Here is an 18,347-nt window from a genome sequence, read left to right on the forward strand (position 1 = left end):
TAAATTTAGAGCAAGAAGGGACCATAAAGGGCATTTTACCTAACCTGTATATTATATAAACATGGAAACTGAGGCTGGTAAGATTGACTTGCATAAAGTCATTTAACAAAAGTAAGCAGTAGAGTTGGGAATCAAACCAAAGTACTGACACTAGATACAACATTCTTTCCATCGTACCCCAATGTCCTCCTCAGCCTTCCAAGGCAAACCTAGGTCCAATGAGTGAAAGTTACAGAGAGATGGATTTAGGCCTGATGTAAGGGAAAACTAACACATCTATCCCGCAATGGAATAGGTTACCTCAGAGAGTAATAATAGCTGTTCCTCTGACTCTGGGATTACAGGCCCATCTCCACAGATCTGTTAACTTCCAGATTAGACCCTCTCCCTGTCTGCCTCTTTTCTATTCCTGTTTGACACATTCACTAGAGTAAGTTTTAATTGGATTTTATGGTTCGTAAGTGCGTCCTGGATATGAATACTTTTTCAAAGGGAGAAAAAATCTTTGAACCTGCTGGATTTAGCCCTTTGCTAATCCCTACATTACATGTTCCTTTCCTTTGTTTGCAGTAATCCACTAACCCTTAGAGTCCAGACTTGCTCCTTCTTCACACCAATATCCTAACCCCTCCTGGTCTCCTTTCTACCAGAGGAGCAGGAAACAGTGATGGGACTCTGGGAAAAGTCACCCTGAAGGGTTCCAGGGGTCACTGTAGATCCCTACGCAGGACAGGGAGGCAGGCCCTTCCTAGGGATGGATGTGACTGTCTATTTCTCTGTACCACCCACTAAAGAAAGTGTCCAGAGGTCTGCTGCTCCCAGCAGAGACAATGTCCGAAAAGCAGAGTCCCACTCCGTGAGGTAAGTGTTATCCTTTAATGATCACCAGGTGTCAGTCAGGGCCACCACTACAGTTACATCACTAGGTCACAAAGTCAGAGCCTCATCAAGACTTGATACCAATTTTTCTTCCCCACCGAGGCAGGTTTTTAGCACTGGAGAAGGGGTTATGAAAGTGGGCAGGATGGGCACCTCCCCCCCATTCTCCACCCCCAGGATTGCTGTCTGAAGCAACCAGACCTGACTGGGGATGGGTCTGTGGCGATCCTGGGAGGGGGTTCAGAGTCACAAAGGATGGGTACCCACGATGCAGCAGGGCTGAGGGGGGACGCTGGAGAAGGAGAATGGGACCACATCCCTGCTCCCTTGACTTTAGCCTTGAAGAGCAGAATGACGGGATGCAACAACAGAGCATCCTATCTGAGCTGCATCCTTTGTTCTCGCCGCCTATCCCCAAAGGGAAAACGGAACCCTTATTCTGTGTCCACAGTCCAAGCAGGAACAGCTAAGAGGGCCAGCTCAGTCCCGCATAGAGAAGGCAAATCCTAGAGGGCTGGGGAGCTCGTGGAGAGGGCTCTCCACATGTGGCTTGAGGCCACTTCCATTGTGCTTGAGGGGCCTGTGGCCAGAGCTCCTGGAAGCCCAGAGCCTGCTACTCCCACTAAACTCTGCTTGGAAAATCAATCACAAAAAAGCATTTCTTCCAGCACCGGGGCCCTCATCCTGTATGAGACCACCCTGGTGAGGGGAGGTGGGAGGGCCCACTTCCCAGGCTTTTGAGGCCATAGCAGGGTGTGTATCCAGGCCATGGGGGGCGAGGGAGAGGGCCTGTCCAGACCAGCTTGGTGAGGGGAGGTCACAAGTCAGTGACTTTGTTCTCTACAGCAGCAGCAATCTGTTGGAGCCGGTAACCCAGCTGCATCTTCTGGGCAGTGCCATCTTCCTCTAGGGCAGTGATGATCTGAAAGACAAAGATTAAGTCTTTGACAGGCAGCTGCAGGAAGAACATGGGAGACCTATCACTAGAAAAGCCTTTAGCCCTCAAAGAAGGCTTCCCTTGAGGTGTTTGGGAGAGAGACAGTGGAGAGGAGGACTGCCCCGGAGGTCCCAGTCAACACAAACTCTAGGGCCTCAAAGGAGCCAGCCCAGAGCCCTCAAGCAGAAATACAGACCCCAGGCTCTGGGGAATAAAACTGCTTCAAGAAAGATCTATCACTACCACTATTATCCCCATCAGGGTTTTGCAAGAAACCCTCTCTAATGCTGCTCTAATGTTCTCTAGCATCCCCCCATCTCCTACTCGGGGATCCTTTCCCCAACCCTGCCCATAGGAGGGAGGGCCACAAACAGTTATCCTCCAAAAGGGGACTTCATCAGAGAAAACAATGTATTTGCAGTGACATCTAAGCAGGCAAGGAGACTCTCCCAAACCTCTATAGTGAGAGAAGGCATCTGTCCTCTATCTGGCCTAAGGTTTAGTAAATACACACAAAGTAAAGATTCACAAAAGAACTGGGCTTTCCTGAAGTTAAGGTGGGGGGGGGGTGACACTGGAGTAAGGGCCCTTGGGAGAAAAATCCCCAGCAAAGGACTTTCTAGACCACAAGGGGGACTAACTAAGGGTCCGACTCCCAGAGGAACATTATGTTCAAGTCCAGTGGGAGTGGGGGGAGGATTATAGAACAGGAGCTGAGAATAAGGGAGCAAGCCTTCTAAGAGGAAGTTTCCAGATGGTAAAAAGAGGTAGGGGGTGGAATCAGCACACCAACCCAACCCTCACCATTCTTGCCAGGTCTCTGGGAAGCAATGGTCTCATTCACTCCTCTACTTGGAGAGGCACTAGGGTAGTGGAAGAAGAGAATGCTAATCAGTGGGGGCTTCCATGCAAAAGAAATAGGAAAGGCTGCCCCTTCTCCTGCACATACTGTAGAAGAGATCCTGCCTAAGTCACATGAGATCCAGGGCACCAAAAACCTCAGCTCTCTGTCCCCTCCTAGCCCTGCCCTCAGCGCTTTGCCAGGACTCCCACAGACAGAATCCCTGCATTTTGAGGATGACACACTCACCTGATCATAGTACTTGTTGATATACTTGTAGAGTTCATGTAGTGCTACCAGGGCACTGAGGTCCCCAGAATAATTCTAAGAGGGAAAATCAGAACCCCAGGTTACATAAGAATAGTACTAGAATAGGAAGCAATTCTAGGGAGAAAGAAAACTGTCCCAGAGTTTCTGACATGAGATAGCTTGGAATACCCAATGGGAATGCAGAAGGGAAAAAAACCTGAAAAAAGCAATGAATTCAGGAGTCCAAAACATGTGGCTTAGTAATTAGTGGGCAAGCCACAATCTCACCGAGGCTCAGTTTCCTCATTTGTGAAAGAGGGGTATAGTCAATCTATCTTAAAGATGAAGATGTGGTCATTGTTTATAAACTGTTAAAGGCAGGAAAGGAAAAAGGTTTAGTTCTATGGTGCTTTTTGCCTCTAAAATTCAATGGATACCCCAGCAACACTCAAGAAAAGCTTCCCTTATATGTCATGAGTGGAAAGGAAAACTTCAGAGATTTTTGTTTTGTAGTTTTTTTCATATGTAAGTTTTTGAGATGCGTGCTAACAAGCAGCAAAAATTTCTGCAAACTCAGTAAAGAGCTGCGGTTGTTCAGAAACAAGAGGAAATGGAGACACCGGGAGACTATATTCCATTTCACGTAGACCGTGAAGGAAGGAAACCCTAAAAAGAAACAACTGGTAATAGAATGGAGCAGGTGGACCAATTCCCAGAGTCCATAAAAAAGAAGGAAGTGTCCCTTGGAGATGTGCCTGGAGGTCTATACTGGCCAGGTGCTACAAGTCTGATCACCCGGACAGGTTTGAACAAAGCTCACCCCACCCCACCCACAAGAATCAAACATTTTCCTTACCCTGGACAGCTCAGCTAGGGCTGAATTCATCTCCTGGTCACTGGCCGAGATAGTCTGCCTAATGTCTGCATAATACCTGCCCAAAGACCACAGCCACAGAGGTGATTTAGTGAGCTGGTCACCCCTATACTTCCCCTCTGTTCCATTCTCCAACCTTACACTCCCAGCTTCTGCTCAAGTTCTTCCAGAGATTGCTCCTCTGGAGACTCCTCCAGAATGTTTTTCCATTTCATCCCCAGCTTTCTTCCCCATCTCCACTCCCCAACTGGTAAGGTCACTCCCGTTCCTCTAACCCCCAGTCCCCATAGTGGTACCTCTCCACCATCTGCTTGTAACGTGGGATGTCTCGGGCATAGAGCAGCTTGTTGATGGGTGAGTCCTGGACATTAGGAGGAAGAAAAATAAGAATGAGTTATTCTTCTCTTCAATGCTAAATTCCAATGGAATGGGTCATGTCCAGAATCTATTCTCTCCTTATCCTCCTGCAATCTGACTTTTGTCCTGACCATTTTTTCACTCATTGCTTTACCTGAGACTACTGATGGTCTTCTAAACACATCTAACAGTCTCTTCAAAGCCTCCAATTCAACCCCACTGCATTTGGACATCAGAAACATAGCTAGTTCAGACTATGATCTTGGAATAGGAGTTTGGTAATTAAGATTCTCTAGTCTGATATTCTCTCCTCTTTAATAATTTCATCTGAGAGAAAGGTGAGCACAGCCAAACAGGCAAATGAGACAGAAGCAAATCAAGTCAAACATGGTACCAACTTTGCCCTGTGTTTGATGATTTCGTAATACCTAAGTCTTTGGATAAAACATTCAAGGGCAACAGGAGCCAACACACAGGCTGAACAAATTAAACCCAATTATTAATGACCTCTCTTCCTGTTTAAATTGGGACACTGACTTCAGCCTATTCAATCCCTTCAGCCTCCAGGAACCAGCCCTTGCTTTTTAATGTACCCTTATCTTTTTCACAGAGTTTCAAGGTAACTTCCCTTGAGTTTCTGACATGTTTGTCCATTCATTCATAAATTTGGTCAATGTCTGCTCTATGATCATGAAAGGCAGCCTGGTAAGAGGAGAAAAGCTCTGGAATTGGAGTTAGCAGAAAAATGGACTAGAATTCTTCCTCACTATGACTATGGAGAAGCTACTTAATCTGAGTACCTCTCTGTAAAGAGACTGATAACATGCTTCATTTTTATCCCTCTGGAATCATGGTTTTTCATTGCTCTGAGAAATATTCTAAAGACTTTCAAAGTTTTTTTTAATAATGTTATTGCCCTTGTATAAATTATTCTCCTGGTTCTGCTCTCTTCATTCTGCATTGATTCATCAAGATCTTTCTAGTTTCTTTTGAAATTGTCCATTTCACAATTTCTTACAGCAGAAGGGTGTTATCACATTCATGTATTATAATCTGTCCAACCATTCCCCAATTGATGGCTGTCCCCTCAGTTTCCAATTCTTTGCCATCACTAAAAGAATTGCTGTAACATTTTTGTACCTATAAGATCTTCTTTCCTTGATCTCTTTTGGGACAAAGACCTAGTAGTGATATTGCCAAAGACCTTTTCCTACTGTAAATTTCTGATGTTTTCATCTTTTCATCTTATGAGGTATCTTTAGCATATGTGAGGTCAAAAAGGTTTGGGAGCCAGTCTCTATGTGGTAATTCCAACTCTGTGGCTGAGCTCTCTGAGGATAAATTAAAATAGAGAAAAGGTAAAGTCCAAGAAATAAGCCTTGGGGAATTCCCAGAGTTCCAACTCTGACTGGGACTGCTCCTTGAGGGATGAATCAATGAGAGAGCTAAGAGCCAAGAATCAGCCATGGGGAATTCCCAGGGTTAAAAGAGTAGAGGAAGATGGGGAGACAGTAAAGGAAATGGGGAAAGAACTCCCAGAAATTCAGGAAAACTGCCAGGAGAGTAAAATATTCTGGAAGCCAAACAGGGAGAGGAAGTATGATGAAACTGGGCCAGACATCCTATTTGTTGTTGTTGTCTCATAAATACATGTTGGAGACTATAAAGAGTTTCTATGTTCTATTTTTGATTATCATTTGTGATTTTTGGTATTTACCTTGGTGACCTCTCTAACATCCTGGCCTAATTTCCTGAACTCTCAGCTTTCATGTCTTCTGTTATCATGCTACTTCATTCCTTTAAGGAAGTCACCCTCTATTCTTCACTATTCTTAGAGGTAGAATGACATCATGTTGCATTTAATAGCATTGTGTTTGAAGGTTAGGACAGTGTGATCTCGATGCTAACATCTGTTAGCTGTGTCACCACAGACAAGTCACAACTTTTCTGAGCCTCAGTTCCCCTATCTGTAAAATTCACATCGTTGTAGTCATTGTGTATATTGATTTCTTGGTTCTGTTTCCTTCATTCTGTATTGGTTCATGCAGGTCTTTCTATGCTTCTTTATATTCATCACATTTGTTATTATTTATAGCACATTAATATTGTTAAATTTTTACACTATATGTTTAGTCATCCCCCAATCTATGGACATCTACTCCCTGCCCTTATTCTTTCTTTTCACAAAAGTACAGCCATAAATATTTTGATATTTATATGAGGGTTTTCTTTTCTTATCAATGGCTATTTCACACCAATGGCTATTTGATCTTGTCCTTCCTTATTCCATTTCCACTTTAAGTACCATGCCTAGAATGCATTTTCCTTCTATCTCCTATCTTTGAAATCTTTCTTTGGCTTCAAGTCTTTCTTCACCACAAACTTATGGTCTCATCAGCAAAATGAGATATACATTGTTGGAGATGGTGAAAGCAGGAATTTATTTTTCTGGGATATGAATATTTATTATTAGTTTTCTTTTTATTTCTCCATTTTTCATTTAAGGTGGGAAGGAGTGGAAGGGGAGAGGGAGGAAAGAGACAAAGAGAGAGGCTGAGAGAGGAAGGAAGGAAGGAAGGAAGGAAGGAAGGAAGGAAGGAAGGAAGGAAGGAAGGAAGGAAGGAAGGAAGGAAGGAAGGAAGGAAGGAAGGAAGGAAGGAAAGGAGGGAGGGAAGAAGGGACATCTTTGATTTCTCTCCATTTCAGTCCTTCACTTTGGCCAATTCAATCTCCTTATTTAACTCTGCACAATCTACTCTTTCCCACAATAGTACCTTTGCTTACCTACTCCCATCTCCAAAAAGCCATAACCATCTCTTCCTCCTAGATGTGACTCCAAACCCTCAGGAGGTCTTCCTTTCCTCTGCATTTTCACAGGCATTCTACATCATGCAATGGAACTTTCTATTTCACTGCCTTAAAATTGTTCTTCATTTGTTTCCTGTGTCCTCTGCAAAAGTCCTACTCCATATTTCATTGTATTATTAAGATGAGCTTAGGTTATTGAGAGCATGCCAGTAGAAGACATGCTCCAGCAAGCATTACCCAAGCTGGGACCACTTCCAGTAGGATACTGTGGCTGCTGCCCAAAGATCAATCTAGGTTAAGTGCATAAAGACTCACTACCAGCAGATTGGCCACTAAGTGATGATTTTTTAGGCCATGGTGACCCATGAAATTTCAGATTCCCACAGACAATGGCAGAATGGTGAAAGGGGGAAGAAAAGGGACTAAGAATCAGGTTATTTTTTTAAGACTCTAAACAAACATTACAAAATATTTGTCCCTAGACACTGTCAGTACTCTAAATGTGAGATTCTTGTCCAAAGACCAATGAGTTGGATACACTGATGTAAGAACTAAACCACATCCATATTGACATTCTCCCTAGAAACAAAACTAAGAGAAAGAACTGCTGTCAATGAAAGGATGGCTCTTGGTTTCTCCTTAAAGAAACAACTAAAGGAATTAGTGAGATTGGTTTCATTACATATGATATATATATAGCCAAATATCATTTCGTGAAATTCTTTCTCATCTCACCTTGAAATGCTCATGAAAAGCATCAGCAAAAAGGCCACCTGAAGATAATTACAGATTGCATAACAACATTGGTTATAAAAGATAAACAACCAGAGAAATTCCAAGAACTTTATAAGATCGTCTGAATTAAATTAACATATGCCCTGCTATTTGGTAACTTCAGTGTGAAGGCACACAGAGGGAAGACAGAAAAAATATTGGAAAATATGGTTTGGGATGAAGAAATAAAAAAAAGCTTATAGATTACTCAGAAGCCTCAAGCCTACATATCACAAACACTTTATTTAAGAAATGAGTCAGAAAAGTCTGAACAATCCCTGAACAATATCACAAAACATTCAATTTTCTCTATAACAAGAGCTAACATTTACATAGCACTTAGGAGTTTGCAAAAACCTTTACCTACGTTATCAAATTTGTATCTTGACAGGGGAAACAATAGGCTGGAAATCAAAGCTGAATCAGTTCGATGAACAAAGTCAGATCATTAATAAATTAGAACAAAGGTCAAAAATCATCCTAGATTAAAAGAAAGGATAAAAATGAGAAAATACTGCGTGCATTTACAACAGCTGAAACTCCACCTGTTGGTTCTCAAGAACAGAAATGGGCAAAAGACTTTAACTTTTATAAGCACAATTTCTTAGAAAGGCTCAATGAATGTAGAAGAGTAACAATGAGGCGGCCAAAAGGCCCAGAGATTACCTTATTCAAGAGAATACACTTGATCACAATGCCAAGCTGATGCACAACACCAGAAACAGTTCTAGTTTAGAAAGCAAGCCCTATTGTAACACACCATGGAAAAGGATGACAGATCACAAGCAATATTGGCCCACAAAGCCATGAAAAGCAATGAAAGGAATCTGCAATTGGTGTGAGAATTAATTCAATGAAATCATCCTGTGAGGTGATTATAGATGAAACCAGAAGGACAATAAATAGTCATGTACTGGACAAATTTGTCCACATTTCTCTGGAATCTTTTCTCATCATTGATAATGGAACCACCACATTTGAATCCAGTACCTGATGTACTATAATGAAGAGGAAGAAATATCGCTTAAAAATATGAAATCAGAAAGAGCAGCTGGCCCTAAACAAAGACATGGAAAGATGTGTGCTGAATTTATCACAATAATATCAATTTTCGAGATTTCTCAAAGTGATAAAGAATTCAGAAGAATGAGAAAAAACTACAAACCGTAGTATCACACCAAAAGAAAGGGGACCAGAATCAGCACATATGTACTGTCACATTTTTATGAAACATGCGTAGGCTCATGGTATGGTTATCTGAGACATAATTATGAGAAGCAAGCATCTCCACAGATGACTTTCTACTTCAGACTCTATTTTCAAATATGGTAATATGTATTTGGAATATATCCATCCTGATTATGACCCATCATTGAATGGGCAGCCCAATGAATTAGTCCATCTACATTGACCGAAATGGATGATCCTTAATGTCTCATTTCTAAGACTCTAAATCATATGATCTCAATTTTAACTTGAAAAAATGATCAATATATTTCTACCCCCATGATAAACTCTCATTTCCCCCCCCCCATTCATGCCCCATACTTCATTTGTTCCCAGAGTCCTTTTTTTTTTTCCAAAGGAAGGGAGGGTACCCATTGGGGCCTGTGATTTTATCAGTAGAGAGAACCCATATGAAAATTCCCTATACTGTTCAGTAACATAGCCCGACAAGTTTCTTGAGACAATGTAAGATCAAGTGATTTGCCCACAGTCGCAGAGCTAATACATATCAGGCAGGATTTGAAGCCCAGTCTTCCTTACTCTTTATCTATATGCTATGCTACCTTCTTCCTAAGTGTCATCACCCCCCCAAATCCATGCTACCTCCCCATTCTTTAAGACAACTCTTCCTCTGATCCCTCTCCTTATCCCATCCGCTTACTCCTCCCCAAGATTCTCTCCTCCTCTCCCCCAGGCCACAGCAGCCTGCTTGACTTCTACCCCTGTCCCACACCTGTGACCCCCATACTTTGGTCTCCCTCAGCCCTTGGCTCACCCGGCCCAACTTGTGGTCCGCAAGAGTGCACGCATCCATGAAGGTTTGGGCGATGACGAGGAGCACAGCATCCATGTTGTCTGATGTCTGGACATCAAAAACAAACTGAGGGTTCTTGATGATGTTGATCCAGAACCTCAGGGGCAGACTGTGGACAGGGCAGGCCATGGCAGGACGTGAGAATGGCAAGTTCTAGGTGGCTCGGGCCTCCCCAAGGCCTCCATGGCCTCTCCCTCCCCACCCAGCCCAAAGCCTCTAGTCAGAACTTCTTCCCACTGTAAGGAATGGCATGGAGAGGTGTTTATACACCACATAGCCCACCATGATCTCAGGGACAGAGTGTAGACAGGGCAGGCCGGACAACAGTTCTGGCCATTACCCCTTTATCCAACTGGCACCCTGACCTGTTGGTCTTCCAGATGTGGATAGTGTCCTGGTCTGAGATACCATGCTGCTGTGCCTGATCATCCAGCAAGTCAAAGAAATACTTGATGGCCAGGGGCACGGGGCGGCTGGTACTAAGGATCACCTGGAACAAGTCATCCACGAATGTCTGCAGGGTGCCCTGTGAAGGGATCGTAGGAGAAGAAAAGCACAAAGACTAGAGTGAGACGGAGACCTCAGCAGGTACCCATCCTGCGGCCAAAGGCAGCAACTCTACCCAATCTGGGCCCAATCCACTTTCCAGACAGCAGTAATTAGTAGGAAGTTTTCCTTTGTATCAAATGAAAATCTGCTTTCTAGACAAGAAAGATCACACTCAAAGGCTTTTCAAAGCCTAGACTTGACTGTCATGGCCTATAAGAACACGGGATGCCTTCAGTCCATTACAAGGCACCAGAAGGGGAGCTGGTTAAGCACTGGGTTCTATTAATGCAGCTTGAGGTTGCCCTTGTCCTGGTTGACCCTGAGTGTATCTGTTACCAACCGAGCCCGAGGCTTGCCCAAACCACCCATCTCCAAATGGCACCCCAAGAAATAATTACCTTCATGGACAACAGGCGGGTCAAGTAAATTTCAGGGATAGCTTTGGCTCTTTCCCGATCTCCACCCCGAAGGCTTCCCCTCCTTTGCCTGGGTGGTTCTGGCTCCTCGCTCGGCTTCACTAGGTGCCAGGGACGGATGCCCCCCTCATCCATGTCTTCCAACATTGGAGTTTCTGCATCAGGAACCCCATATCTGAATCAGCCTATGTCCTGACAAGAGATCCTCCCAACCTCCATGGCAAAGTAACCTCCACGGCAGAGGTAACAACTGCCTGTAATTATAGTCGGAGACCTCCCTGGGATAAAGAAGGATTGGGGAAGATGCCCTTGCTATCTAATGTAAAGAGAAGATACTCACTCTCTCCAGGGACATAATCCTGGTTCTCCCGGGGAATATGCTTGCTGAAGCGGGGAACCAGGGCCACAGTTGCTCCATCGGGTACCTGTTAACAAGACCAGAGATTCCTGGCCTATCCCTCCCAAAACCCTAGCACCCCACCTCCCCAGCCCTTATTCCCAAGGAACCCTTCTCTATCCCCCGTCCCCTCCTACCTTATAGTGCTGTAACGTGTTGAGGCGCCTCCATGCACCTTGGACCACAGAGGTGACATCCTCATCAGACAGGATGAGGTGACCAGCCACCCCTGACCGCCATTCTACAAGGGGAGAAGGAAGGGACAAGCTTCAGTCTCCCCCTGTCATCAGACAGACTTCCCAGCTGCTGTCCAAGGAAAAAGACTCAGCTTGAGCCTCAAACTCATCATCTAGGGATGAGGGCAACTTTGGAGGAGCCCTGGTCCTTGCAGCAAGGAAGCAATATAATCCAATACATCCCTCCCTTTCCCTGTATCCACCCCTCCAGCCACCTCACCAACATCTAGGGCACTGGGGTCTGGCCGCTGGGCAAGGGGCACCCCCTTGTAGAGCTGGTCCAGAATCTTCTCCTTGGCCTGAGAAATGGTGTCACAATCTAGGACCTTCACAGGTACTCCTGGAGCTTCTGCCAACCCGACCCCTGGCACTGTCACTGCATTTAATGTCTGTGAAGGATATACAAAGGAGTAATCATGAGCAGCCCTCCTACAGAGACTCCAGGGGGCTAACAGGAAGTGGTGAGAGGAAACAGGAGTCAATCTGTGAAGGGATTAACCCGACCAGCTAATTGCATCACTAGCAAAGGTTCCACCAGGACCACTGGCTCTCCTCAACAAGAGAGAGGTCTTTTTGCCACCTCAGAACCAGCTCCCTTGTTTCTTAAGTTTAAATAAGAAAAGGCCGGAAGATTTCCAGAAAAGAAAGGAAACACCTGAACATCCAGAAAAGCAGAAGCTTCCAGAGTGTGGTGCTAGATCAGGATCAGAAGACCTGGCTTTGATGTTCACTATCTAAATGACTTTGGAGCAGATCTGGAAGGTCCTCTTCCAGTTCAAAATCTAGGTTCCCAGGACTCCAACTCAAGCATCTAGCCAAAATTTAGTTTGTTATGTAAGTTCATGGGATGGCCATAGGATGGGATGGGATGAGATGGGATAGAAAATAGAGATTAAATTAAAGATCCAGACTTCTTGCTGGAGGGGCTAGCACTACTACCCAGGCTGAGGGATGCTCAGTCCCTCCCACATGCTTCCAGGCTCCTCCCCCAACTTTATGTTCCTTTTGCTCAAGGCTAGTTTAGGCAAAACCTTTAATTTGCTGCTGCTCTGACTCTCAGGGTTCTCACTTTCCCCTATAAAAAGTACTAAGTAAGTATTCCCTCCCTTTTTTCCTTTCTTTTCTTTCTTCCTTCCTTCCTTCCTTTCTTTTATTCACTTTTTTCCTTCTTTCCTTTACTTTCTTACCTTCCTTCCTTTCTTTCCTTCTTTTTCCTAACTTCCTTCCTTCTTCCCTTCCTTTGTCCCTCCCTCTGTCCCTTCCTTCCTTCCCTTTCTTCCTTTTCCTAAATTCCTTCCTTTTTATCTCCCATTCTTCTTTCCTCCCTTCCTTTGCTTTTTTCTTACCTTCCTTCCTTCCCTTCCTTCTTTTTTCTAACTTCCTTTATTTCCTTCTTTACTTTTTCCCTGCCTTCCTCTCTTTTCTTCTTTTTCCTAACTTCCTATCTTCTCTTTTCTTCCTTTCTTTTTCTCTCCCTTCCTTCCTTTCTTCCTTCTTTTCTCTCTTTCTTCTTGGTATATAAGCTCACTTCACTGGCCAGAAACAGACCCCTTATCTCATCTCCTTTCTTTTTGGCACACTCACCAAATTTCTTTCCTGAAGGACAACTGGGTAACACAGTGAATAGCACAAGAGGCCTCAATCAGAAAGACCAGAGCACAAAGTCTACCTCAGACATTTACTACTTTTATGACCCAGACAAGTCATTTAAACCTCTGACTCAGTTCCTCCTACTGTAAAATGGGGATAATAACAACACCTATTTCTCAGAGTAAGAATCAAATGAGATCTGTAAAGCATCTAGAGTATTAGTAGATATTATAGAAATATTACACCATTCCCTTTCCTTTCTCCCTTTTCCTCCTTAGCTCTCAACTCACAGGCCAAGCAGGAATGATTACCATTCTGAACTCAATGACTAGTAAGGTCTTTCTTAGTTCAAGGTTCCAGCTCTGACCATTTCACCAGTTTTTCTCTGAAGACTCACTCAAGTGCCCCTCACAGAAGAAAGAAGTCTTCCAGAATCCTGTGATCGTAGCTTCACAAAATCCTAATTATCTTATAAAAGCAGAAATAATAACAAGCAAAATCTCTACCAGGCAGGTCATTCCCTTACCAGAGGACGGTATTCCAAGTCCTCTCGAAGCAGTCGGTTATCATTCAACGTGTACTTGGCCTTCCCAGTCACACTGTCCACAGGCCCCTTGTCCACTTGGTGCTTGATGCCTCGGAAGAGCATGTAGAGGGGTTCGCCCACCGAGTCCTATGGGAAGAGATTAGAATATCACAGAAGCTGAGTGGAGATGCAGAGGGCAGGGGGCACTTCACTGCAATGGCAGATGGAATAGTCACACAGAAGCACTAGCCATCTTTCACAAGGATTAATGAGCACCTGGCTGGAGACAGAAAAATCCAGCTTCCATACTTAATTTAAAGTACAATAACCCTTTTTCTGCATTTTTCATCATTAACCCATCTTATGTGAAATGGGCTTACAATATCACAAAATCTTAGGCTTAAAGCTGAAAGGGATGTTAGAAACCATCTAATCTGAACTGTTTTACTTTATAAAAACTGAGGCCCAAAGATGAACTTGAAAGCAAGATTTTGAACCCTGATTCTTTCTCTCCAAATTCAGCACTCTCTTCTAATCAATTATCACCCTCAACTGACCAGGAAAGAAGGAAAAAGGAACCAGGGGACCTGGGATTCTGGTCAAGATCAGGGAGATATGGGGAACCACATGTCTGTAATCACAAAGATCAAGATGACCTTTACAATTTATTATTTTTTAATCCCTTCTGGGCAAGACACCAAGCTCACTTTAAAAACCAAAGCCAATATGTGCATCATTTTACCTGATTCTCTAACTCAATCCTCAGGGAATAGGATAGGGGAAAAGCCCCTTAATACATCACCTCAGCAGCAGCTCTTCAATAATCACAGGGTTAGTCACAGACCCTCAGATCATAAGATTAATTTGAAGGCACTGAGTCTTACACATAAGACATACTTAATTTATTGAATTTAACTGAATGGTCCAGGCCAAGAAACAAAGGCTTCTCACCCGTACAAAGGTGTAGAGGCAAATGGACATCCAATTGGTGAGCAACTTTTCTACCACAGTTTCTGTCCTGGATAAGAGCAAGAAAAAAAGAAACTTGAAGTTAGTAGGATGTAGGCTTTGGGGTAAGGAAGGGATCATCGGCACAGGTCAGGTGCTTGGGAGGATGCAGCTGGGTAACATGGTCAACACAATAAGCACCAAAAACCTCAAAATCACCTGCATAGACCCAGGCACTACACACACACACTTTATGAAATTTACAGCAAATTCTTATCAAATCAGATTGTTTCTCAGACAGAAATTTTTAAAAATTAAGAGAGCTTAGTATTTGAAAAAATAAATTCTACATCCATCATTAAATATCAATTTGATTTCCTATAAGAGCTCTGAAAGCTACTGGATATCTCACGTGTGTGTGTGTGTATGCCAGTTCCCCCAACTCACATTCTCCTCATCACACACACACACACACACACACACACACACACACACACACACACACACCAGTTCAATAGCCCTTTCACACATTTCAAGGTTACTGTAATTGTTTTGTAACACAGTATTATGAGAAGCTGGGTTCAAAAATCAGAGTTCAATGGACTCCAAGAGCTACTGTCCATTCTTGTGTGGCCCCTTCTTCCTACCTGCTGTAGAACCTTGATCCATCAGTTACCAATGACTTCCTGATGGCCAGACTCAAATCCCTCAGTTTTCCCAGTATAGACACTACTACTCCTTATAGCAGGGAGCTAAAGAGCCCAGCTGTTACCTATTTTTTGATTCAGTTCCCATCAGGAACCCTGCCAGCCCTGCCAGCTTTTAAAACTAGACTACACTGATACAGAAAAGCCTCTTTAAAAGTCCAGTGGATATCAGCATAGATGGGATCACCCACTGCCTCTTTTAACCTTTGTTCTTGCATCTCCTAGTTTGCCCTCTTTGTTTCTCCTTTCAATCCCTTCCTACAGTGAATGATCCTATATGAGAATCTCACTGACTCACGTCCAACTTTCAGAGGCCTTGTCACAGTCTTAACTCCCAAAGCCCACCTATCAGTCTTCCCAATCTCCAACTCCTACCTCATCTCTTACCCTGCCTCCACCCCCACTATCCCCTGCTTCCTTCCCAACAGAGACTCTTTACTGTCCCCACTCCCCATCAGAAACACTGACCTTCGCAGCATCAGCTTGGGGTTCTTAGCCACATATTGTGCTACCAGGTCACTGAGTAATGTCCGGAGAATGTCAGTGAAATATTCCAGTTTCCCATGCAACGCCACAGTGAGCAAGGATGCCACGTAAGCCCGGTCTCGGGGTGAGAAAGTACGCTGACTCTCCAATGTGTGAATGAACTGGGGAATCAAGGAAAGGAATCATCAAATCACACAAATCCAGAGTTGGAAAGGACCAACAATACTATACTATACAGATATTTTATACATTTCTCAGTCGCCACATTTTTTCTGTGTTGTCTGCTAACCTTCATGTGTTGTCTGTGATTTCTACAAGACTTCCCAAAAATTTAATTTTTTATGCTGATTTTTATCAAATTTATCAAGATTGCAATGGGGAAAGTCACACTGTGGAAGCAATAACTATATTCTAGATGCTATCTGATCTTCCTTCTGTACTTGTACACAGGCAGCCTAAGATTACATTAGCTCTTTTGGCACACTACTGATCCATAGTGAGCTTGCAATCCACTAAAACTCTTGTCCATATAAATTGTTTGTGGTCTAGCCATACTCTGTTCTTTACTCTATCTGTACAGTTGATTTTTTGAGCCCAGATGTAAGATTTACATTTACTGGAAGGGAGAAAAGAACAAATGGGAGGAAGAAATGAAGTGAAGAGAAGAGAAGAGAAGAGAAGAGAAGAGAAGAGAAGAGAAGAGAAGAGAAGAGAAGAGAAGAGAAGAGAAGAGAAGAGAAGAGAAGAGAAGAAGGAAACTGAAGGAAGACTTGGGAAGGGGAACATGGAGAGAGGAAGATGATTGTACCTTGGTAAGGAAGAGTTTGCTATTGAGAAGATTGGATAGCTGCCCCAGGCCTTGCTCCACCGTTGGCCTTCGACTCTCAGGTACTCCCAAGTCTCTGTGTAGGGGCGACTCCCGGTGTCCAGGGAAGAAGACACGCTCTGCATATGACTTGTAGTCCAGAAATGGGATCCCACTGCCCACCAAGTCACTGGTAAGATCTGTCATCTCTGTCATCAAGTCTGTAAAGAAGGCAGATATGTGATTCTGGAGAGCAGGAAGCAGGGGAGGAGTCATGAAAGCACCAGGACTCAGGTGTTTCAGATGAGAAAGAGTTCAAGAGCTGGAATACAGTAAGAAAGTCACCTGTAAACTCTTTCTTGCAGCGATCACGAACACTGGTTTCCAGATTCTCCAACTGGATTTGCACTTTCTTATAGTCTCTCAAGGCCTGTTTGCTCTTCCTCCTAGGAACACCGATGTAAGCAAGGAGAAAGAGAAAGAGTAGAAGAGGGAGAGGCAACAAGGGAGAAGTAAAGTAAGAAGGAAATTGAGAAAAAGAATGGAGGGTGGAGAGGGGAAGGGGAAGGGATCAGAAGAGGAAAGGGAAAGGGAAGGAGAAAAAGAAGGGGGAAAGGAGAAGGGGAAATAGAAGGGGAAAGAAAAGGGGAAATAGCAGGAAAAGGGGAAAGAGAATGGGAAAGAGAAAAGGAAGGGAAAGGGAATGAGAAAGGGTAGCCGGAAAAGGAAGAAAAAGAGGAAAGGAAAGGGAAGAGGAAGGAGAAAGGGAATGGAAAAGGGAAAGAAGAAAGGGGAAAGGGGAAGAAGGATAAGAAGGGGAAAAGGAGAAGGGAAAAGGAAAGAAAAGAAAAGAGGAAGGGAAGAAAAAAGAGGAAGGGCAGGGGAAAAAAATAAAACAGGGGAAAAAAGAGGAAAGGGAGGGAAATTTGTGTGTTTGTGAGAAAGTGTGTGTGTGTGTGTGTGTGTGTGTGTGAGAGAGAGAGAGAGAGAGAGAGAGAGAGAGAGAGAGAGAGAGAGAGAGAGAGAGAGAGAGAGAGAGAGAGAGAGAGAAGGAGAAGAGAGAGGGGGGGAGAGAGAGAATATAAACATACAGTTAGCACCACAATAGAGGAAATTAGAGACCAAGAGAGGAGGGAAGAATAGAGAGACCATGCAGAGGAAAGAAAAGAGACATCATGTGGGAAGATAAAAGCGGGTAGAAGAAGAAAGAGAAAGTGGGAGAGAAGGAACATGAGGAACATGTCACTAGAGAAGGAACATGAGGAACATGTCACTAAAGAGTAAAGGGGACCATAGGATCCCCTAAGCTCCCTCTCCTTCCCTTCCCCTTAGCCCCTTTCTAAGATGTATCCCACCTATAGATGAAGACGATGATGAGGACACCAAGTGCAAGGAGGGAGGCACCCACACCCAGTCCAACCTGGGCTCCTACAGGGAAGGCAAGGGGACTTTCGATGTCATATTGCACTCGGCCAAGGGTAAAGTTCAGGTTGCCCATCTGCACCTGTAGCAGGAACAGAATCACTGAGTCCAGGTAGCTGCTGACTATACCACCCAAGTCTCAAAGCTTTTCATGGCCTACTTACTGTGAACTCAGGGAGGGAGTTGAGCCCTTCCCGGTGCTTAGGAAGAGGCTGCTCTGCTGGGGGTTCACAATACAAATGGTTCCTTGTTAGGGTCTTCACTAGGCAAGGACCATCACCAATCATAGCAACCACCTCGTCCTTGGAGATTGCTAGATCCAGATTCTCCCCCTGGGATAGAGTCAATGGGTCATTCAAGATGCCCCAATCCCTTCCCCCCAGTAAGAACAATGTAGAGTCATTCTAACCCACTTCCTCCTAAAACACGGGGATACTGGTCCAAAATCATGCCCCCCAGGATAGAGAGCAAATAAATAATTCCCTCCTCACTACACTACAAGAAC

General features: G+C 44.0%; 1 protein-coding gene across 3 annotated transcripts in view; it reads right to left on the bottom strand.

Annotated features, from left to right (window-relative positions):
- Positions 1 to 857: 857 nt before the first annotated feature.
- Positions 858 to 18,347, bottom strand: part of PLXNB1 (plexin B1) — a 62,907-nt gene continuing 45,417 nt past the window's right edge. For all 3 annotated transcript variants that reach the window (XM_074283026.1, XM_074283025.1, XM_074283024.1), the window contains exons 22-38: positions 18,007 to 18,174; positions 17,776 to 17,924; positions 16,766 to 16,866; positions 16,424 to 16,641; positions 15,598 to 15,776; positions 14,426 to 14,492; positions 13,475 to 13,621; positions 11,579 to 11,747; positions 11,260 to 11,363; positions 11,066 to 11,150; positions 10,708 to 10,880; positions 10,126 to 10,286; positions 9,722 to 9,869; positions 4,077 to 4,141; positions 3,763 to 3,838; positions 2,907 to 2,981; positions 858 to 1,801 (exon numbers count right to left, since the gene is read on the bottom strand). In XM_074283026.1, the coding sequence (XP_074139127.1) occupies positions 1,697 to 1,801; positions 2,907 to 2,981; positions 3,763 to 3,838; positions 4,077 to 4,141; positions 9,722 to 9,869; positions 10,126 to 10,286; positions 10,708 to 10,880; positions 11,066 to 11,150; positions 11,260 to 11,363; positions 11,579 to 11,747; positions 13,475 to 13,621; positions 14,426 to 14,492; positions 15,598 to 15,776; positions 16,424 to 16,641; positions 16,766 to 16,866; positions 17,776 to 17,924; positions 18,007 to 18,174 (2,190 nt within the window). In that variant the 3' untranslated portion in view covers positions 858 to 1,696. The remainder of the gene's footprint in view (positions 1,802 to 2,906; positions 2,982 to 3,762; positions 3,839 to 4,076; positions 4,142 to 9,721; positions 9,870 to 10,125; positions 10,287 to 10,707; positions 10,881 to 11,065; positions 11,151 to 11,259; positions 11,364 to 11,578; positions 11,748 to 13,474; positions 13,622 to 14,425; positions 14,493 to 15,597; positions 15,777 to 16,423; positions 16,642 to 16,765; positions 16,867 to 17,775; positions 17,925 to 18,006; positions 18,175 to 18,347) is intronic.

This window comes from Sminthopsis crassicaudata, chromosome 1, assembly GCF_048593235.1.
Source record: "Sminthopsis crassicaudata isolate SCR6 chromosome 1, ASM4859323v1, whole genome shotgun sequence".
Taxonomy (NCBI): Eukaryota; Metazoa; Chordata; class Mammalia; order Dasyuromorphia; family Dasyuridae; genus Sminthopsis; species Sminthopsis crassicaudata.